The sequence below is a fragment of the Pygoscelis adeliae genome, unplaced genomic scaffold, assembly GCF_000699105.1.
Source record: "Pygoscelis adeliae isolate BGI_AS28 unplaced genomic scaffold, ASM69910v1 Scaffold664, whole genome shotgun sequence".
NCBI classification, from domain to species: domain Eukaryota; kingdom Metazoa; phylum Chordata; class Aves; order Sphenisciformes; family Spheniscidae; genus Pygoscelis; species Pygoscelis adeliae.
In genome coordinates, this window is record NW_008824762.1 from 1,315,769 (window position 1) to 1,338,320 (window position 22,552).

Below are 22,552 nucleotides of genomic sequence, written 5' to 3' on the forward strand. Positions count from 1 at the left end.
AAGAAAAATGCTGGCCTTGTGTGATGCTCCTGCACCATCAAGCAAGATCAATGAGCCACAGCTGCTTACACAGCTTTGAAAACACATCCAGTGTTTCCCTTGCCTTAATGTTCCAGTTCATGGCCATTCGTCAGTTTTAGCATCTTGCAAATGGATTTCACTGATGGAGGAAGAGTTAGTGAACAGTAGGATTTGAAGTCAGAGCTCCTTCGCTACAGAAGAAGCTAGCAAGGGTTGTGGAAAATCATCCCACATTCCTCTGCCCGTGTGGTCCTTTGTGTTTCTGCACAAAGCCCAAACAGCGCAGGGCACTCTCACTGCACTGTGAGCACCATCCCAAGAGAGCTTTGCAGAAGTGATGTACGTCCTGACAGGCATCAGCGCTACTCTGCCATAATCCCTCAAACAGAGCATCTTCAGTATCGGGAGCAGGATAAACAGCTAAATATTGACTTTGAGATTAAAAAAAATAAAAATAAATCTATCGACACCAGGGACCAGCACTTATGACACTGGCTCACACCGAGCTCAGCCCAAACCCAGGGGCATGGTTCTGAGATCACGTGTCGTACTACTGGAGCAAAATAAAGCTTATAGGAACAGTGTAATTGCTGATATGGAAGAGTATAAAAATAGATGACAGAAGTTGCAATAAAGCATATTAGTTATTTATGCATTCAGTACAAGCCCTGTGCAGGCGATGGAAGTTGGGAGGAGCAGGGGTGAAAATCATAGGGTAAGCACATCTTAGGATAGTCTGCTCAAGCAATTGACTGAAATCTGGCAGTATGGCTCGCCCTGGATTCCAGAATCAACCCCTGGGTTCCAGAATCAATACCTCATTGCAGTAAGAGGTTCTCACCTTCTAGATGTATTGCATGAGGCTAACAAGCGCCTGTATTAGTTAGCACTAAACCTATAGCGTCTAAACACTTTAAATGGGAACAAACCAGCCCCTTTTCATGGCCATGCCATCATCTTCCTTTTCCTCCCCAAGTTTCTTTGCCTCCCCACCGCTCCTTCCTATAGCTGGCACCATATTACCATGTTACGACGTTTTGAACTACATCCAGAAAAGGATCTAGTTAACTAAGTGATTAATTTCATACATTTTTAATCAAAAGAGGGGTTAACTGGCAAAGGAACAAGCTGCTGGACACAGAGCAGATAAGGGAAGGCAAAATGGCTTCTTTTGGGAACAGCAGTAGCGTAAAGTTTGTGATGCCAGGATGTTATAACATGATCAAGAGTCCTTCCTCACCAGCAGGAGGGCCAACGTTCTGTTTATAAATTTAAATCCAGCTCGCATGCATTGAGCAAACAACAGTATTATTTCAAGTGTTTGCTAGTCCTACCTGTCTGCTATGCTCCTCTGCCTTTCCATGACAGAAACAAACATGTGCCTGCACCTCAGTAGTTCCAGTTCCTCCCAATACAAATGCACCATCACCGTGAGGCTGATGCCAAAAGAGAGTAAGAGCAAATAGCTTGGGGACGACAGTCCCGAACCACTGCTGGAAGATTCATAAGAGGCTTCATCTTCCCCCCTAGCAACTGTATTTCTTACCCAGACTGGAATCTCCCATCATAATTGGTATTTTGCATTTCAGGATGCATTCCCACTGCCCAAGACATTTAAGTTTAGCTCCAGAACAAAATAAATAAAGAGCAGACAGCTAGTGACTTGTCTATAATACTTGAAACAGACCAAAGTATGGGAAAAATACAGTAGTCATTCAGGTATGGAGTTGCTTCTCTAGAAAAAGCACACTATAAATGAGACTGGGCAGCAGTACTGATAGGTTTGCCTGCTCCAACCCCATCATTGAAGTTTATGAAGCAACTCATTTACCTTTATGACTCAGCCATATCCAGAACACAGGCACTGTTGACTTTACTAATAAAATTATTCCCCCATTGTCTACGTTACTCAGCCATTTAACAGAAGTCTGCTATTTGAGATGGCAAGAGTAAACTAGGAGATGCTGATTAGAAGTATATGAAATCACACTATCTGGCAAATAGCATGCTTTCTTAAAGACTATACAGGATATTCTATACAACTATTCAGAAAACTAAACATAGCCATAAAAGCTTGTAACAAGCAATTGTTGCCTCGCATTTGTTCATTTACATCTTAAGGCAGACAATGGACCTTACTGCAGAATGACACTGCACAGACTATATTCCCTTTAGCAAACATGACGACTGTTAATCTTTAAAGAACGAAAATTCTTACAACACAGACTTCCTTTTACACTAATTAAAACCCCTGAATAATCAAACTTCATTTTACGCTAGATAAATACCCTGAATAATCAATATTCTGCTTAACACAAAGAGTATCTGTAAAACATAAGGCAAGTAAAAATTCCCCTTCTGGGGGGGGGGAGAATGCACCCTACACTGCTTTCATAAATGTAAAATTCTACGACACATATTCAGATATAACACCAGACAGTGGAGCAAAGTAGCAGCTGATAAGCACCCATTTATCAGTCAAATGAATATCTGATAAGGGGTATGCAGAATAGGTACGCATTCAGCCAGAAGTAAGTACTAAAGCAACTGAAAAGAGATATCGAACAGAATGGTAAATATAACTGTCATTCTAACATTCTTCTCTTTGCTTATTACAACTGTACAGTGCAGCAAACGTTTAAGTTTCAGTGTTTGGTCAATAAATCTCCTTGATTTCTCCTAAGGTTCCTTAGCCCTTTTCCCACAGTTGCATTCACCTCCCTTGTAAAATAAAGAAATAAAATCAAGCCCTGTTCTCTGAACTTCCGATACCCAAATCTTATACAGGCCAAGGATGTTTTTGTTACCACACCCATTTTTTTTAACCTCTCAATGCCCTTTGATCAAGGGCTGTTGTTACAACGGTGTAGGAAGAGCTTTGCTACAGCTGATATTATCTGCAGCACTAACAGCAGAAACCTGAAACATTCATGCTGCCAGCTGATACAACACTGAGTTTCTGCAAGGCACTGCAAAACTTTTAAAATAATTTTAAAGAAATTATTTTATATATAGAAGAAATATTATATATATATAAATAAATATAATATAAGGAAAAAAGCACACACAGGAACAAGCCTCTTCTAAAGAACTAGCTTAGACCTTCTTAATACATCCATTGCTTTGCTGGAAGTTGAAGAAGGCAAGGTCAAATAAAAGCTCCTTGTAGTCAGTGCAAGCGGAAAGGTTTGTTATAGTTCTTACTTGCGGAGGAGTTTATTAATTGCAGACTGAACATGTCTCCCACACAGGAGAACGCTCACCTTTCTAATGTTCCGTTTCACCGAGTGATGCATTTCACCATCATTATGTATAAACTTGCTTCTTTATGAATATTCAGACTCCAGCAAAGTTAAAGAGGAAATTTGCAACAGTATAAAATAATTATTTCCAAGTTTATGCTCAAATCCTGTAGAGAGAAGTTCTGGGATATAATACAAGTAATTTAGTTTTATCAAATCACTTCCATTTCACATCCAATCTACAGTCCACACGTAACATGGAGGCTCACAGTCAAACATGAAGAGAAAGTAAATCCCGCAAGTCTCAAGCCTGTTCATGTTTAACCTTCTTTTACAGAAAGATGTTAAGAATGTAGAAATAATCTCTTAACAAACTAAATAATTTCACTTAAATGCAATGGGCTAGGCTTCTAGAGTTAGTTATCTAATAGGTGCATTTGCTTCCAGGAATTCTCTTTCTGTGTATCCTGAACTAATATTTGCAATAATCAAAACATACCTTGCACAAGAGGTTTGAAAAAAGCTGATTTTATCTCTGCACAAGTTTCTCACAACCACATCAATGACCACCCAGTTACTAAGGAAAGAGGATATATCTGAAGGAGAAAGCATTTTGGCTCAAACCCCTCCTCCCTCACAAAACTGGCATTTAGATTTTCATGAAAAAGCAATCTACATGTACCTATATAAGTTCCCATATTTTAATGAAAGACACAAAAGTGAAACATCTTTGCAAAGAACAAACAACTGGCAGAGACTCTTACATTCAATCCAAAATGAAGTATTAAAGAGGTCGCTTCTACAGCAGCAACTTGATTCCACAAATTTCAGTTGTTACAGCAAACACAGTCATCACTTATTTTTTATATTTTGATTGAAGTTATCAGACATGGGAACGCTTGCCTTAAAGTGAATTTAAAAAAGTGAGTAATGACAAATATAGCCTCTTTGAGAGATATATTGCAAGATTTCTGGTTTTTAAATGGAATCTCTGCATTGATCACAAAAATCACACCTATTTTAGAGACACTGATGAACAAAATTGTGTTAACACTGTAAGACAACACAGTATGGATAGAAAACATTTTAATTGGTAAAAGAAGGATTCCCAGTTTCTCCTTTAACAGTATAGCACATTGCAGAAAGCACCACAATATACACCACAGCTTTTGCTTCAAGATTTTGCATGCTAAATTGTTGAATCTATACTGTTTTCCATCACCATATGTTAAATCTTAAGTTTATTATCTGATTATTCTATGATCAAATTTAAGTTGCAGCCAGCTTAACTCCATTATGTCGTTATATCTGTAAACAACTCGAAACATTCCAAATATGACATGCCATATTAGTTTGAAACATTAATAACAGTATTCTGCCTTATTTTTAATTCTTTTCAGAGAAATACCTACTCTACTTAGTCTTTAAAATCATTGTTGAACATTCAGTGTGTGGCTGAACAGAAATAGTGTAGCGTTAACAGCTACCTCAAGGGTTACTGATGCAACTAATGATAACAGAGATTTAAATTACCTTCTCCCCAAATTCATCCAGAACAGAAGGATTCCGAAACATTCCCTCTCTGCCCCCTTCACTTCAGAATAAGTATTTTTTTTATTCACTTCTGACTGAGATTCTTCATTACTTAATCCCTGTGCAAATGGAGAATTTGTCTTTTATACCTTCCCTTCCCAAAAGACTGAATGTTTTCAGGGCAGTGAGTGTTTTCAGAGAAGAAATTTACTATGTACAGCCTTTCAAGTTTTAAATATATAAACGAACAAAAATCAAGGCACTCAATGTAGTTACATATGAGCAAAAAAAATATATTACTGAGAATAATAAGCCCAAATCACAAAGCGAGATTATCAGCAAGAGTGCAACTGGGAGTAAGGTGAAATCTCATTCTTTTACAGCTTTGGCTTGAACTTGCCAGAAAGAAGCTTTTTAAGCATTTCAGTATTTTTTCCTTCTGGTGGTGAGGGCCATCTGTCGTGATCTGAGGAAAACAAATAAAACAACATACTTAAGTTGATTGAGAAACTAGGCATTTTACTTTTGAGTCCTCCCATTGCCCAACTTCAATCACTTGAAGGGCATTATTTTGTAGCCCATTTCTTACCGGGTATTTCTAGGGTATGGCTATACAAACTTTGGCCACCATCCACGACCATGGTTATCCCAGTTATGTAAGAAGCAGCTGGAGATAGTAGGAAACACACTGCAGGAGAGATCTAACAAAAGAATGACAATTTTATCATTTTTTATTGATTTTTTTAGATTTTATTTTTATCTTTCTTAAACTGCTGGGAATTGTTCATGTCAAAGATGCTTGTAAAAACTTTTACAGGCAAGAGATAGCAACGTTTTCTACTCAGTAATGAGAACCATAACAGTCTTAAAGCCATCTTTCTAGCCACAAACATCAGTACGTAACAGATGAAAACCAGTAAGCTCTCAAAGATCAGCATCAGATGCCAAAAATCAAACAAAAAAGTTGACCAGTTTATCAAAGAAGCACATTCTTGGTGGAAGAGAGCTAAGTACTTTTAAGATACACTTTTTTCAAATTAATATTCATTCTTTCAGTCCTCCCTGCTGGAAGTCAATATTTTGAGGAACTAATGTCTACTATGAAACACTTCAGCTGTAAGAGGCATCTAAATTAAATTTTCAGTGTAACAGTGACTACTGGTTAAGTCTCCCACTCGGCACTACTACACATTACTACAAGCTTTTTTCTTTTTTAATATTCCATCACAGTGCAAAATTAAGTCTTTTTTTGTTCTCCATATAATGAAGTGGCTTCAAAATAGAAACACGGAAGTAGAAATATCACAAATGTTGTGAAATACATTACCTCCTCAGGAACCGCTGACCTCTTCGCAGGAACCTTTGGTATGCTCTTTAACCACAGCATTGTACCTTGTTCTCCATAGTTTGCAACAGCAGTTTCTGAAAATACTATTCCCTATTTTAAAACAGCATAGTGAAAATTAAGTTCTCTTGCATATGTTTAAACTGTGATCATTGTAAAATTGTGAAGTTGTCATTACTGGGATTTTCTGTGGGATTAAACTATCTAAACAGCACTTGAATGCAAGTTTTTAAATTTAATGGAATAGTATAATTTATACAAGAAGGTAATTTGGCTGCTAGTCACATCTCTGTTCAAATGCAATAATTCAGATTATTCCAATTCTCCACTGTCATTTCAATAACTATAAAGGGGAGAGTATAAAGAAGAAGCTCAAAGACTGTTTTGAAATTACAAGCATTTCATATTAGCTTACAAAGAAGCTAATAAGTAAGCTAGAAGTGAGAAAACTACAAAGCCCTAAGAACAAGTTCTCAACAGTTTCTTGTAATCTGTAAGAACACTAGATTGATTTTATTGTGAATTATGGAAGCAGACAGATTTCACAATCAGAATTCAGACTCTCCCTACTTAGCTGCTATAGAAATAGAAAAAGGCGACTGTCTTTGCTCTGATGATTATACAGTCCAGTTTAGACTTGAGAGGGAAGATGAAGGCTACAGCAATGGGCACACAGGGTTACATAGATTAGTTATGACAGAACCTTTGGGACTCAAGTTTAAGTAAGATAACAAAATTTGAATTCATCGATGGAGTACATGCTAAGACTTCTCTTCTAAGATATCTGTGAAATGTGAGTGACTATATTTTGGGAGCTAGGGAAGTAACTCACATGTGAAACTATTTTTTTTTAGAATGCCTGTTTCCCTCTCTATTTACGCATTCCCTACATTTTACTCTCCTCCTATAAAGCGGTAACAGTTTTGTATGGTTACCACAGACCTACTGTGTCCACAAAGGTGACAGAAGGATATAATGTATTACTGTAACTACAACATCGATTTTTACCAGCATAGTAACAAAGCTAGCAAATACTACTGAAAGAGCAAAACCACTGAAGTGTTTGCTTGTCAAAAACTTCTTCTGATGTGTGCTATAAAGTATAATTAGTATGATTCATTAGGTAATTAGCAGGCCTGAAAAATATATTCACATAATAATGCTGTCTTAATTACTTACTTACCCAAGACTTGATAAATCAGAAAAAACAAATGAACAGGAAAAACAAGCCAGTAGATCTTAATATTTAACAAGTCTCCAGATGAGCTGGGCCTCACAGAAGCTACCTAAGAGCCACCACCTGAATGATCATCACAAATCTGCCATTAAGCATTCTGTGCTATGCCAAAGTAAGCGAGCCAGATGTTTTAGGACAAGAGGCACAACAGGATATACAGACATCCTACAAAGATAGTAGAAAGATCTTCGTAGAAAGATCTTCCTAGGGAAGACTTAAACAAATCTGACACTTAACTATACTGTGAGATAAGATAAATTCTGAATGTAGAAGTAGCTGGACAAAGTTTACCTTTCCTCTTTGATTTTTCAAGGGAGTAAATGTGCAAAATGAATTGTGGTTAAGAGTGAAGATTACACAAATCACAACAGATCACACAATCTCAAATGTCAAAGCTAGGGCTTCTATATAGCCTCTATATCTGCAGCACCATACGCTAGAAAATATAGCTGCTCTTTCCATACAATTGCTTAAAACAACTGCTACACACTACCTACCTCCTCAGAAATGTGGCAGGCATATTTTAGCTGACCTGTATAGTGGTTTCCTATCTGCATATATTTGACAAGAAAAAAATATCAGAACACACATTTTTACATATAATTTCTTTGAGAGAAGGTCCACTTGAAATACAGACCTTTTATGCCTAAAACTAATCTAACTTAACATGTAGAAGACAAAGTAAAAGACATTATGTGATACATTCAGAGATTTTCAGAACAACTTTGTAAACACAGGTGGAAACCATCAGCATACCTGAACCTCAAATAGAAAAAGTATTGTGAACTCAGATATAATGTAATCGTTACTGAAACACAAAGCATTCCGTAATTTTATGTCAAGAGTTTGCAAGACAGGTCACCAACTCCTTCCAGGTATCATTTCATTAAGCTAAAAAAAAAAAACCAACAAACCACCAAGAGTGCCAAGTCAAAGGAGAAAGCACAAGCAATTTTATCCCACACCTCTGGCTTGTCATACAAACAGTACAAAGCAGTCTCAAATGACCTGAAGAATGTAGGGGAATTATAAATAAATAAATACATAAATAATCCACAAACAGTTACAGGTTACAGATTTTAAAATCCCTTTTGGTCTGAAAGTTTTAACCATGAACATGTATGATGGCTAAGTTTAATCAGATCGTTTGCCGTTACTTACAGGAGCAACGCTGTTGATTCTTACTCCACTGTGGGCCCATTCTAAAGCTAAACTCTTGGTTAGGTTATTCACTGCAGCTCTTGCAGCTCCTGTATGCCTATTGAGAAAAGAAAGCAAAAGAAGCTTCTGTTCCCTCAGCTAACAGTGCCCAATGTTAATTCTACCGCAGCCTCACTAGGGTAGGCAGAGTAGCTTTCTATGGCTGGACCAACCATCTGAGAGAGAGAGTTTTTTTAGTTTGTAAGTTTGACCATAGCTTCACAGTTTAAACAAGCTATGCTATGATTTCCTGTCATTTCTGGAAATACTTATCATCTCTTCCCCAATGTGACATAAGGTCAGCTACATTCTACTGCAGAAGCAGGCTTATAAAATGGAAAACAACTGGAGGCAAAGTTCAAACTGTGTAAAACTATGAAAGGTAGGCTGCACAGGTAAAGCAACACTTGCAAGGACAGTGGTCCGAAAAATAGTTTAGCTCTTCTGACAAACATGATTAAAATAAGCCACTATTCAAAAATTACTGTAGGTGGATGGAGATGGAAACAACTACAGGCAGAGTGATCTCATACACCTTGCTGCTATAGGAAACTAGTCTGAAATGATTACAAGCTTGAACAAATGCAGACAAAATTACTGCAGTGATGAACAGCGGACAGTGGGACTCAGAGAAAACTAATAGAGTTTAGTTCCTTTAGCATAGCAGAACAGACTTAAAGGAGATAGATAGAATAGCTTCTCAAATACCAGGAAAGGAATAAGAAAACTTAAGAAAAACAGAAGAAAACACAACCTATTCATATGTTTAGGCCAGAAATAAATAACCTCCAGGCACACTATGAGCAAACAAACTTGACTAGTTTTATGTTCAAAATTAATACTTATGAAAAACTGCATCAGGTGATTTTTGGCATGAGTCGTGGCTGGACTTGTAAAGGCAAGTCTTTTTCAGCAGTACATTTCTAAAACATGTGTCAATTCAACAGGAATTTAATTTACTAGTAGTTTTGTCTATCCATCTACATCCACATACAACAGTTATTTGGGAAACTTTTTTCCACCGTTATTCAGAATTAGGTTTTTTATCTCTTGGTTCAACTCTCAAATATAGCTTCAGCCTATTTGCCATGACACTTCAACCAGACTTAACCAGAGTGGAGAAACTCAAATAACTGTAGCTTCAGCACCACCATGTGGATCTCTAAATTTATTTTGTACTGCCAAGAACAAGCTAGTGAGAAAATATTCTGCTGTTCCTTAAAAACTTTACATTTTGAAAACTTTCAACCCTGCATCAGGACAAAGAGAGGTAATGTAACATTTGCTCAAATTATGTTTTTATATTTTCTTAAATAGAAATTCAATTTCAGAGTTAAAAAAAAAAGATAGTTTCAAAGAAGAAATTCAGATTTTTTTTCAATTAAGAAACTGTCAAAATGCAGCATTTTGACGTGCAAAATTTCCTTTGAAAAGAAAATAACTGAAATAATTCATTTTTCTGAGCATTATTTCTCTTTCAACAAATTGGAACCTTTTTGGTGGAAAAGGTTCAAATTGGAAGACTCCTGCTCACCTCCATTTTGAGGGTAAAGAAATTTGAACAAATATACTACACATACAGATACGGAGAGGATGCTGCATTTTCATGCAGACAGCTGTGATCATTTGTGTCAATATATAAGAACTACAAACGTGGTAATATGTTTGTACCCATGAGCCTTCTCCCAGTTAAGAAAGGAGCAGAGCAAATAGAACCGATTCTCTGCATCAGAGACCTCCTCCAAGAAAGATGACTACAAAGTGAGAGTAAAAAGGAAAATGGGAAAGGCAGGCATTACGTGACCCAAAGGACAAAGCCAAAACCTGGTAACATACTAGAAATGTTCCTCCTACTCCCAGTACAACTCCCATATAACTCATTACACCATCTAGACCTGTAAACTGACAGTAGAAGAGGAAAACAACAGGTGCCAAGTTCTTGCAAACCCTCCAGAAATTTGGGGAGAGCACAAGTAAAAGTTACATTTCAGTGCAACTAGTCTCACTAGCATACCACTTCCAGTGAAAGCTTCACTGGCAAGTCTTCCTTCATAGTTTCTTACAAACAAGTTGACAGTTACCAGAGATGTCATTTACTCCTGTAGTCTCTACTGAATCAGTCAGATCCCCAGGCATACAGCCAAGTGATACTATTGCTCTCTCTTGACCTCATACTACTGTATTTCTATACTCTGCTGCTGCCCAGTGCGTACCTTTCTAAAATGAAGTATTTAGGAGCAATTAGTACTTCTAGGGGAAAAACATAGGAAAATGTAAAAATAAAATATGTATTACGACATTCCAGGAAACCCATTTCTCACGGCAGCAGTAATGTTGACAATGACTCCTCCATGTTCCTGCATCCAGGCATTGTACACTGTATGAAGGAGGAAGATAACCTATAAATATCAGAAGAAATGCATACAAATGAACTTGCCCACTGGAAGCCAAATTTGGAGTCTTAACTCACTACACGTTTCCTGTGCAGATTTAGATTAACAATCTGCTCTTTGTACCATAGCCTCACCACTGGATTCGTGAGATAACAGGTGTGGTCCAGGTACGGCTCAATGTTTGTTAAGAAGCCTTTTAGTGGAAATCAACATTTCATGCTTCCACGTAAATTACTTTCATTTCCATGTTCCCAATGCTATCTGAGAATCATGTATCATACTTAGATTTAACTTTAAATTTACATCCCTGATGGGAGAGAAATTTTTTCCTGTGTTACACACAGTGAATACAGGCCACAGAAGTTAAGTGGTTTTCCTATAGTCTTTTAAGTGAGTATCCAAGCCAACTGATTCCCCAAACCTGGCCTTAACCAGAAGATCATATTTGCCTAAATGTATGTTTGTATATATGAACAAATGTAACGTACAGTTTAATGTAAAGCTTTGGATGAGATTCATGAATACAAATATCCGCTGTCAGATAAGTGTGTGAAAAAAGAAGGTAGGGGAACCTTACATGTCTTGTCTTCTGGTATTGCTGTAGAAAACAAACCAAATAAACAAAAAAATCTTAATGTTCAGCCCTTACCTGCTTTGCAGCAGTAGAAGGTCCCTGTCAGATTCGTGTCTATCACAGCATTCCAGCCTTTTGCACGGATGGCTTCAGAAAGACTTGCGAACTGGCCCCCTCCATTATTCACCAGGAAGTCAATCTTCCCGTGCAGACTCAGTGTAGACTTCACCAAAGCTTCTACCTGAAACAGTATTTGTTAGTGTGGTAAGCTGATTAAGCTATATACCAAATTTCCTTCTCGGACAGTATTTTCTCTCTCATACCCTTTTCACATATAAAGAGGAGGTACCAGCCTTTGGACAGGCTGGAAGATCGGTATGACAGGTTTAGTCAGCCAAGAAGGATTGGGCCGAGTCCATGTTTACTTAGGAAATCTTCCTGGTATAATGCAGGTGCTACATAAAATACCAGCACTGAAAGAAGAAGGGGATTTAAGCTGCTGAAGGTTGGTAGAAACAAACACACACAAAAGCCTGCTACTTAAGACCTACTAAGAAGCTCCTGACATTTTTCACAAGGGTGGGGGTGTTCACATCAGGTGCTGGAGGAGTTCCATGTAAGGTAGCTACTGTTTTTTTAATCTGACCCATATACCTGAGCATTTAAAATAGAAAACATAAGTCATCTTGTGAAGTTTTAACATTCTTATGTTTTGTACATTTACTAAGTTTTATACTTCAGTTTTGTACATTCACTAAAGCTCTGACATGTGAGTTGGCAACAGCCAATCTTCTTACGCAGACCAAGAAGGTTAGTTTGTTACCCTACAAAACGTGAACTCTAGAAAGTGCTGGAAATACTACAAGTTGTCTTCTTTAGCAAAAGAAAGGTGAATATTTGACTAAGCAGATACCTTCTGTCTATAAGCATGATGAATACTTATGATTAAGAGCACTGTCTGGCACTATTTACCTTTGGGTACTCTGAGAAGGTATTAACAGCAAATAGCAATAGACATTTGCATTCACGCACTCAAAGAGCTGTCAGTGCAGAAAAGGAGTGGCTTAAGTTCATATGGGATGAAGGAGATTTTGAAAATCTAAACCTAGCTCTAACACTGATCTAACCTGAGCTACAGGCTGTAAGCTAAGCCTTTTGCACTGTCTTCTGTTTTGGAAGTACAGTAGTTTCGCCACACACTCACACTAAACACAAGAGAACTTCTGGAGGGGAATGTATTTCAAAGCATTCAAGGATTTTACAGATACTAAAGCTGACGTATTTTTCCTATTACAAGATAGTAATAAGAACTCTATAGCAACTGCTTAATAATTTAACCTTTATCTCAAGAAACAGGGGAAATGGGACAACATAGCTGTTTCCTGCTTACATTACCTATCACAACTAGGTACCATGCCCCAGTTATTCCTGCTCAAGCATATATAAAAAGTTAATCTAGCATCTGTGGTCAAAGAAAACACAGACCAAAAAACCCTCAAAAAACAAACAGCAGGAGCAATGCTGCTGCTGAAACAGATTTGACTAGGGGAAGGATATCAATCAGCCTTCCTCTGTATTGAGTTACCAGTAGAAAACATCAGAAATAAAAAAACAAGCAATGCATGATCTCTATCTCACCAAGAGCGTCACCAACTCAGTCTCATAAATAGCTGCCTTATAGCTTTTGCTGCTAACAGTTCAGGATGGTTTAACAGGATAGTATGGATCCTGTAAGGATGCACCTCTGAAGAAGAAAACCTAAACAAACATATAGTGACTGAAGCCTGATTGAAAAACTAATGCCTGCGGAGAAAAAATGCCTTAAGAAAATAATTTTGATACCTAAATCACCACCTTTAAGTTCTGAATGTCATCTTATTCTTCACATCAGTCACTGCAGCTTGTGGGATCTGAGAAAAAAAAAAAACACCACCAAAAAACCAAAACATCTGTGACAGCAGTCCCAAACTTGTGAGAAACACCATGCCACAAAGACTTCCAGGTTTGCTCACAACCAGAGAAAAGTAGGTTATGCCTCACTAGGCAGCAGAAGTTATGCTTTGCTCAGCAATTCAAACTCTTCTCCCTGTCAGTCTGAGAATCTTGCTTTGAATATTGTTCTCCGTAAGTCACTGAAGTATGGGCTCATTTATGGAAGTGAAATGGTTTCAGTACAAGGAATGTTTGAACAGATTAAGACTATTCAGGCCGGGGGGGGCGGAGGGGAGAGAGGGAGAGAAAAGGGAAAATGCTAAGAATCTTAAAAAAACCCAACAAACGACAAATTAACAGAAGAAAAACGCACTGAGAAGAGACATTACAAGCAAGTTTTCAACAGGAGGACAAAACCTGCTATGACATATCAATTCAAAATGTCTCACATGTTGTATCTTAAGAAACTCTGTTGTTGTTCCCACTTGTTGCACCATATTCTTAGGGCAATTAAAAAAAGAAACAAACGCCTATCAGTTCTGCTTTCCAAAAGCCAGCAAAGGCTAGCAGGCTCTCCAGTGACAGCTCAGATGGCTCCAACTGTAGCAATCTTCACAATGTCTTCTGTGTTGTAGAGAAAGCATCGTTGCAGTGCTTCTCCCAGTTACAGTAAACATGGTGACAGCAGCCACCAGCACAATGAGAACAGGGTCTGGCAGAACACATTTAAATCACAGTGAGAACTACAGAAGATTCCTTTCTATTCCTAAATATCCAAAATCCACACAGGAGGAACCTCATAAAAAAGCTACTAAAGACTCTCTGGAAGCAAAGCAAAATTGCACAAGGTAGAGTTTAGGACGTTCTTCTGAAAAAGACCGAAAAGAATAAAAATCAGACACTTCACACATGACCGGAAGACTGGAGCTCTTCAGTAAGGACCCTTTTGTATGACTGCAACTCAAAAATATTATGCAGTAGCACACTTCCACAGATAACTGAGATGACAGTACTCACTGACAAAAGGGACAAATGTTCACATGCATTCACAGGTCACCTTGGACTTGAGTAAAACTCAACAGGCAAACTACCCACTACAGAGTGTTAGAGATTTGCTATTTGGGGACTAGAACTAGTGGGCATTCTTGCACAGTGATAACAGGTATTTTTACTTTGTGTTATTGCTGTGTTATTTTAAAGTATGACAACAAGAATCTCTTATCCACAGCTCCCCACCAAGTCACAGTCTTCCACTGCAGGCTTCACACAGACAGGCATTAAGTATTTGTAAACCAATTGAGACTATGCTAAGCTATAAAGTTTATTGGAAAAGAAAAGATACTAGTGAACTCAGACACAAGGTAAGTGTGTCTGAGTAAATAGTACTGTATTGAGTCCATCTCAAGGTGTCTTGTTTGTCAGATGTCCAAGTGATAGGTTTTACCCTCGGGGTCTGGTCCAACAGCAGTTGTTGTTGCTGGAGCTTGAATATGGAAAGGGGACACTGTGCACAGAATTCTGAATTGCTGATTTCAAGAAGAGCAGTGGCCTACTAGAAGTACAAGGTTTTATCTTCCACTTATCTAGATAGTCTTCTACTTATCTAGATGCCAGTTAAAGAAATGTTTGTCCAGAGCATATAGCACAAAGGCTTTACAAGGGTAAAAAGTTCCTTGTGTCTTTCTTTCCCCTGTCAATAGATTTGCTGTAGCTCAATATTTAAGACACACAAACCCATGCTTCCCCTTCCCAACACCTACAAAGATAAATAGAAAGCTCCTTTCATAATGAAAAAAGGATGGGGTCCTCTCCTCCACTCTGGCCACCACTACATTGAGGCACTGGAATTAGTTAATTAGATCCTTCGATTTTAGAAAACGAGCTTGGTTTGAAAAGATACACACACAGAACTGTCTGGCCTGCATCTCAGCAAGAGCAAAGTGACCTGCTCTTGATATATTCAACACATTATGTGGGCAGTGCTAGAAAATATCCAAATAATTAAAATCACTTCAGCTTCATAATCCCTAAGAAGCAATATTGATCACTATATACACTCCAGACCACAGGATAAGGGACAAGTGCACAATCACTGCTTCAGGATAAGGCCGCATGAAGACAGAACATAGAAATCTCAGGTGCTCTTACCGGCATGCCAGAACCCTCTACTCTTCCATCTTTAAAAACAAAACAGGTTTGTTACCCTTTACAAAACACTCAGTGGAAAACTAGCCAAAAGCAGCAGCAGCAAACTTGTGACAGAAATAAGCCTGACAGTTTATGCAGTGGTTGAAAATCCTCCATCAAGCAAGATTATTTCTTGCACATTAAATGAAAAGTAAGCTTTGCTAGAAAGCAAGAGGGCCTCTGAGGATGAAGATTAAGAGACTTAAAAATGTGAATTCATTAAGCTATTCCCACGATATCTGCCATCAAGCTTCTGCAGCAATTAATTCATTGCACCTTCTTTGACTCTTCCTAGGCCAGAAAAAGGTCTAACAGACATATTGCATTATACGATGAGGGATGAATCTTCTAATGTTTGAATTTCACAGATCCAAACTAGGGCACACAAGAGGTGTCATCTTCAAAGCAGGTCAGTTACTTTAAGATTTGCAATAGGAGGCAAAAAAGAAAATAATCATCTAGCAATTTTGAAAGCACTTTCATCTTTCTTAGATCTCCTCTATCCAAAGCCCTCCCTCCAGTTTGCCTGATTATAAAATTAAAACCAGGACAAAACTCATAGGGGCCTTTAGAGAAATGCTGATGGAGATGGAGGGATGGAAAAAAAAAAAAAGGCATGCTACAGTAAGAACAGATGGCTTGCTCCTACAGGTGATGAAGGTGTCTTCCTTTAAGAGAAAGACTTACTCTTAGAAAGGTTTCAGTGCGATGTCAAAGAGAAGGATATACTAAATGAATTATGTATTTCTTGAGGAAGCTTCCTGGGCTTTGTAGCTTGTGATGGATCAGTTCTGACATCTAAGGAAGCTTGAACTCCTAAGTTTTTTCCCTTGTTGAAACATTTATAAGGTCTTTCTCCTTCACACATTCTTTGGTACCTGGTATAAGAGCTGAGAAAGAGGATGTAATGACTCACAGGGAATACTTGTAGAGGCTGTCCTCTCTACCCAGCAATGTGCTTCCGTGAATTTCTGAGGTAAATAGTCTTCACTCATACTAAGCTGAAACCAGACAATGAGTTGTAAAGCTATTAATGGGTAGCATACAGAGCCAACGCAGTTGTACAAATCTTGTTTCTTTTGGGAGGGAAGCCAAAAGTTTATATGTCCTCTCACCCCATCTTCCACTGTGAACAGGAAGCTACTCCTGTATTCGTGAAAATGATGAAGTGAGTTATATTGCTGTGTTGCCTCTACTCAAGATTTACCTCCTAGGCTAGAAAAATCCTACACTACTTCTTTTACTGATCCCTGTTCCTAAGACTCCAAGTCCCAAGCACTAAACTTTAGGTTAAGAATGGAATAGATTTTGAAAGTGGATGTACGATGCTCTTTTAGTAGAGGTAAAAAGCCCAAAGGTACTTTTCCTCTAGTCTCCGCAAGACAATCAAGTGCAAATTAGAAAAAAGCACCTGCCATTGCTGCTCTTAGCAAATATAATAAATGAGCAATAGTGAGCAGTGGGTTGTGGAAAATCTGTCACATCCCTCAGTTCTAAGTTCTGACAGTTTTTAGCAGTGTAAGTTACCGATTGTTAATTTCAGTTTATCTAGCTTCAACTTACACACACTAAGCACCTAAATGTAAGGAAGTGCTATCCTCACTACAAACTTAAAAGCTGAAAATGTGATCCACACATTTCTGGCTCAATAGTAATTTTAGAAATTAAGTAACAAGTGGCCAGGATTTAGCAATCTTTGAGAATCTCAGCATTAAAGAACTAACAGCAAGAAAAACATGAGCTAAAGAACAAAAATCACAGGATGTCTCTAATTCTAGTCTTGGAGATGGGCATCTGGAATGGATAAATATTTGTTTAGCAGGTACATTTAAGTTCTTACATTAACATGCAACAGAAATTGCATTTCTTATTCAAAACTTCCACGAAAGGCTTACAAAATTTTCATATTGATTTTTTTCTAAATAGGACTTCAACAGAAAGAAGAAAGAGCAGTTGGAGAACTGAAGTGAGTCAAACTGTAAGACTGAGTCAATGACTGAAAGATTCAAGACTGGGGTTTAATTTACCTTATTTCTCTGAACCCTCTCTTCAATAGATATGGATATGAAATGACTATGGTTTATGAGAACTTCCACTGGCAGGAGACACCTGATAGAGGCTTCTCCAATATCGTATGAAAGGTTCCAAGAAAGTTCTGGTGTATCTGTAAATGAGTAGAGCTTAAAACCAAACTGGAAACAAGACAATTCTATGATGAAACTGCAGGGTAATAGCAAAGACAGAAGTTTCTCCAAGTATCAGCATGGCTACCGGTAACACAGAATAATGCCTAAATACTTTACACAGGACTATAAAAAAGGCCTTAAAAGCACCTTCAAAAAAGTTTCCAAAGCCATCTAAGACTGTTTTGTGAAATATGTATTTAGCCACACTTAATAAACAGGAAACAAAGAAGGAATGGTAGTTTGTTTAATGGCAATTACCTCATTTCACCATCCAAGTCCTCTACCATCTCTCAGAACACTGCAGTTCCCACTAAATCATTTTTAAGCTGATGCAGAAATAAGATTCACCTGCAGAAGGTTATTAAGCATGCCAGAGTACTTTCTGCAAGAACAGTGACTTGAAAGAACGCTTAAGCCTTTTCTCTCTTTACCTCTTTTCTTTCCTGTAGCTTTAATCATGTAAGTTGCCCTCTGACATCTGTCATAACCTATTATATCGCACTGCTGATGCTAGTAAATGCAAACCTAAAATTCACTGATAGGTGAAGTGACATACTGCACAGCCCCAGGGTTCATCTCCTGCAGGAGTAGAAGTCTAAATATATCACTATAAATATTTTATGGCATGAGCTGTTCCATGAGGGAAGAATTCTATTTTTTATTTGCTTTATGGTTGTATATTAGGATATTTCCAGAATCTACATAGCTACTGAAGGAAATTAATATTTCTTTAAGTTATGCTAGAATTTAACAGAGACTTTAAAAGGTTAAGAAAAATGTAGCAATCAGTGGTTACTGGAATATTTTCTAGCTGTCTTCAATAAGTTAAAAGTCCAACCTGATGCTGGACTTCTAAATGTTTAATTACACATATTAAAAAATTAGGAAGTGAATGCAGACTTCTGAAGAACCTGGATTAAATACTTTTGCTCTTGGTCTTCCATTTTTTGTAATATGCAAAAAAAAGAAACAACTCAGCTGGGATAGTAACAGAGTTTGTAATGAGGCACACCTCACGTTGTAACCAAAATTTGAAATACGGCTAAAAATAATAATATCTGTGGGGTTTTTTTGCTTTTATACAAGCAAAACTGACAATGCAGGGCACTTGTGTCAAGTCACAAGCATTGAGATTCCATGCTATGACTTCCTGTTTGAAGGAACTATTCTGAGGTCTCCATCTTCACAAGTTAACGCCCCCTCACTGCTGTCACAGAAATGTGACACAGAACCATGCTAAGCGGGCTCTGGCTCGGCTGTAGAACATGCCAGTTCCAAGGCCTGCTTCTCCCAGAAATATCTGAAATACATATGCATGGCCAGAAAAATATTTGCAATTACAAATGCTTTCTTGCTTAAGTGGCTAACAAATGGTCTTCCCTTGGAAAGCACATCTTTATCTAGATCAATTTAACAGTGCTTTACTGCACCTGTCCCCTGATCTAAGCCACTTTTGAGGGGGCCAGAGAAGACCTCTGGAGATCTGAGAGTTTATATACACAATATGCTTTTGACATGTTAAGCCCCAGAACAAGATCACTAGTCTTTACCTCATCTTCTTTGCGGATATTGCACTGCATGGGAGTCACTCTGGCAGGAATCATGGAAGAAAATTTATTATTCAGTTCTTCTGCAGCAGCTTTTAATCGGTCAAATTTACGAGAGGCAATAACAACACTGCAACCTGCAGAGACAAAATAAAACATCCCTCAGCTAACAAAATTAAAATTACAGTTATGCTAGTTTTTTAATAACATCATGGAGATATCTTGTAGGATGTGTGTTTATTAGTCACTGACTAGAAGATACAGTCTTGAAGTTCTTGCAAGAGAGAGAAATGACTGATGTCAGGTGCTTCTTAGCAACAAGATCCCACTGTGCCAGGAAAAGAACAATCAAAAAAAAGTCCACAAGGTTCCCTCTCCTTCCTGCAGAAGGGAAAATAGCCTGAGAGTTGTGGAGTCAGCAAAGTAGCTTTCAGACATCACTTTTGCTGCCTCTGCTCACAGCTGCCTCATTTATCAATTATGTGATTTAAAGATGTTTCAGCCGGTCTTGATTACAAAAAAATGCTTGCTCCTAAAACCACAAAAATAATCTTACTGTATGTGTGGCTGTAATTTTGCCTAGCAGTAAGCAAATGTAATGCTCTGCTTTTTAACCCTACAGAGTCTGAAGGAAAGGATGATAGCCTCATGAGATTAATTCCTAACTGCAGACTACAGACAGCAGAACAGAGGCTTCCCTGTGGCACTACCACACGCTGTAGAATCCTAGCTCAGAAAGGAGAGGAAAAAACTAGGCAGGAACTCAAGCCTTCTGTTTTTTTCAGCATTTGGAGGCAGGAGGACTCATTCTACAGAGAAAAACAATGGAGGTGCCAAATTAATGGCAAGCACTCACACTACAACCAGTCTACTTTCTTCTGTCACACCCACAGACTCAGGACAGCTTTAAGGCTTCAGCAATTGCTACTACCTAGACTAAAACAGACCACACCAAATTAATTCCTAGTGCAAATCCAGTAGGCATGCAATATCATATTATGGATAAGCAAATTACTAGCTTCCCCTGCCAAGCAGGCAAGGAGGTCCCGCTCCCAGTTCCCTCCTTCCATAATCTGAGCATCCCAGCAGAAGCCATTCCTTCCTCATACCACCTCTGCTGCTCATCTGCTTTAACATAAACCAATTCAACACCCTCAACCAGCCAAAAAAAAAGTTAACATCTTGCCAGGTGTTTTTTTTTCTTTGTTGCTATTTTACTGAGTGGAATTTGGCCTCTCATGTGATGAAACAAACACCAGAATCAACTCAAAATAACTAGCGGGAGTAAAGAGCAGCAAGCTGCTCATTTGGCTCAGGCTGTCTTGTGAAACTATACATAAAACTAAAAAAAAAAAAAAAAAAAAGAGGAGCTGAATTCTTCCAGAAGGAAGTGCTGCAACTACATATCCCTAGGAATGGGAGCTTCACCTTCAATCAGTGGCCATCTTAAAACAATACATGTAAAGATATTAGTCTCCGAAGTCTCCTGATTTTTTAAATTAAGAACTCCAGTCATCTGCACAACCACCTGACTAATGCAGAGTTCACAAAAATGGCACACGCAACTACCGATTAACACAAAAAATTAAATCACAGTAGCACAGTTACATTTACCAACTTAAGTGCTTATTAATACACACACTGATATAGAATAAGGTCCAGTAAAAGACTGTATTTTTGCTAAATACGCTAATTGCGGGAGGGGGAGATTCTAACTCACTGAGGAACACTTGGGATCTACTGTTCAAGCTGACACCACTTCACTTATTTTTCTTCACAAAGAATGACCAGACCATTTCCTGATAGGGTTGGGGGGAAAAGGGCACAAGTTTCCAGATGAAAGGTTTAAATCTGTCCAGAAGGCTTCAAAGGACACTGGTTATAAAAACAATGTACATCATGACTGGCATTATCTGTCACTGCTCCTACAGGCATTCTCTGTCCAGCCAGCCCCCCTCAAAAAAAAAAAAAAAACAGCCTAAAGCTCAAGGTATACATGGAAATAGTTTCTGGTCATCTTCTTGTCAGGACTAGCCAGCAAGTCTGCAGGTAAGGAAGGTTACTCAAACAGACTTAAGCCATAGCTCTTTCTTCATTTTCTCACATGTGCTTTGTAGAGATTTGCAGCCTTGTTTTCTATTTAGGGCGTTATGGACACACACTTTTGTTATTTGTATTTTGCTTGAGAAAAATTAATGCAGATCAAATTAAGTACCATTTCAAGGTAACTGGGTAACATCATCAACCAATAGTGTGATGATGCTTAAAAAGCACCTCTTTAAGGCAGCATGTAAGGACACCTTAAAAAAAAATGCTTAGTTCCCCAGTAATACAAAGGTAACAGAACTAGCCCTCACTTCATCTCCACAGGAGAGGCAGAGATGTCTCCCAGCACAGTCTTAACAAAGAAAGCTCTTTACTATGCAGTGAAATAGCGTGGTGCACATTTCAACAGCGCAAACCACAGGGAGTGTGGCACCTTGAGGCATAATGCTAGTGCTGGTATTTTGAAGACAGCGAATCCAATCATGATAATAAACATTATCAGAAATCAGTCTGATACCGATGATCCCTAGCACTTATGTTGAAACCTGCAGAAAAGGTGTTGCAAGGTGTTGCAAGACTCAGAAGACTGCCTTTCACTCCAGATTTTACCACTTCTCTGTAATCAGCACAGAAAGAAAAGGCACAAAACGCACGCTGAAGATATGCTTTAACTTCAGGACATTTCTGACACAAGCACCGAGAGAGAAGCACCATTTCTCCAAGCCTACTGTGCGGACAACAGTTCAAAACCATACTACTCCGTAAGGCTCAGTTCAACAACCAGATAAATCCTCCAATTAAGCAAGACGAAAACTCACTTAAGAGGGAGTATGAGAGAAAGGGTCCGGGTTTAATATAACCTCCTTTTGACCGCTGTATTTAAAATAGCGCATCTTTTAAGTGCCAGCAGGTCAAAAGCCATAGCCCCACATCAACCTCACCTCGTTCTCCTCGCTATGCACTGACTCCTGTCACAACGTCCCACCCATAAATTCCTCACAGACCCGCCGGCCGAGAGCAGGCTACCCCCAAAACGCACCTCAACACCCCTGACCCGCCCCCTCAAACTCCATTCCCCACCTTCACCGCACGCCCGGCCCTGCTCCCCC

At 38.5% G+C, this 22,552-nt stretch overlaps 1 protein-coding gene across 1 annotated transcript in view; it reads right to left on the bottom strand.

Annotated features, from left to right (window-relative positions):
* Positions 1-3,950: 3,950 nt before the first annotated feature.
* Positions 3,951-22,552, bottom strand: part of PECR (peroxisomal trans-2-enoyl-CoA reductase) — a 25,344-nt gene continuing 6,742 nt past the window's right edge. Inside the window, exons 2-8 of the mRNA XM_009323546.1 lie at positions 19,401-19,534; positions 11,621-11,786; positions 10,874-10,955; positions 8,540-8,636; positions 6,124-6,234; positions 5,386-5,497; positions 3,951-5,262 (exon numbers count right to left, since the gene is read on the bottom strand). Coding sequence (XP_009321821.1) covers positions 5,174-5,262; positions 5,386-5,497; positions 6,124-6,234; positions 8,540-8,636; positions 10,874-10,955; positions 11,621-11,786; positions 19,401-19,534 — 791 coding nt within the window. The 3' untranslated portion in view covers positions 3,951-5,173. The remainder of the gene's footprint in view (positions 5,263-5,385; positions 5,498-6,123; positions 6,235-8,539; positions 8,637-10,873; positions 10,956-11,620; positions 11,787-19,400; positions 19,535-22,552) is intronic.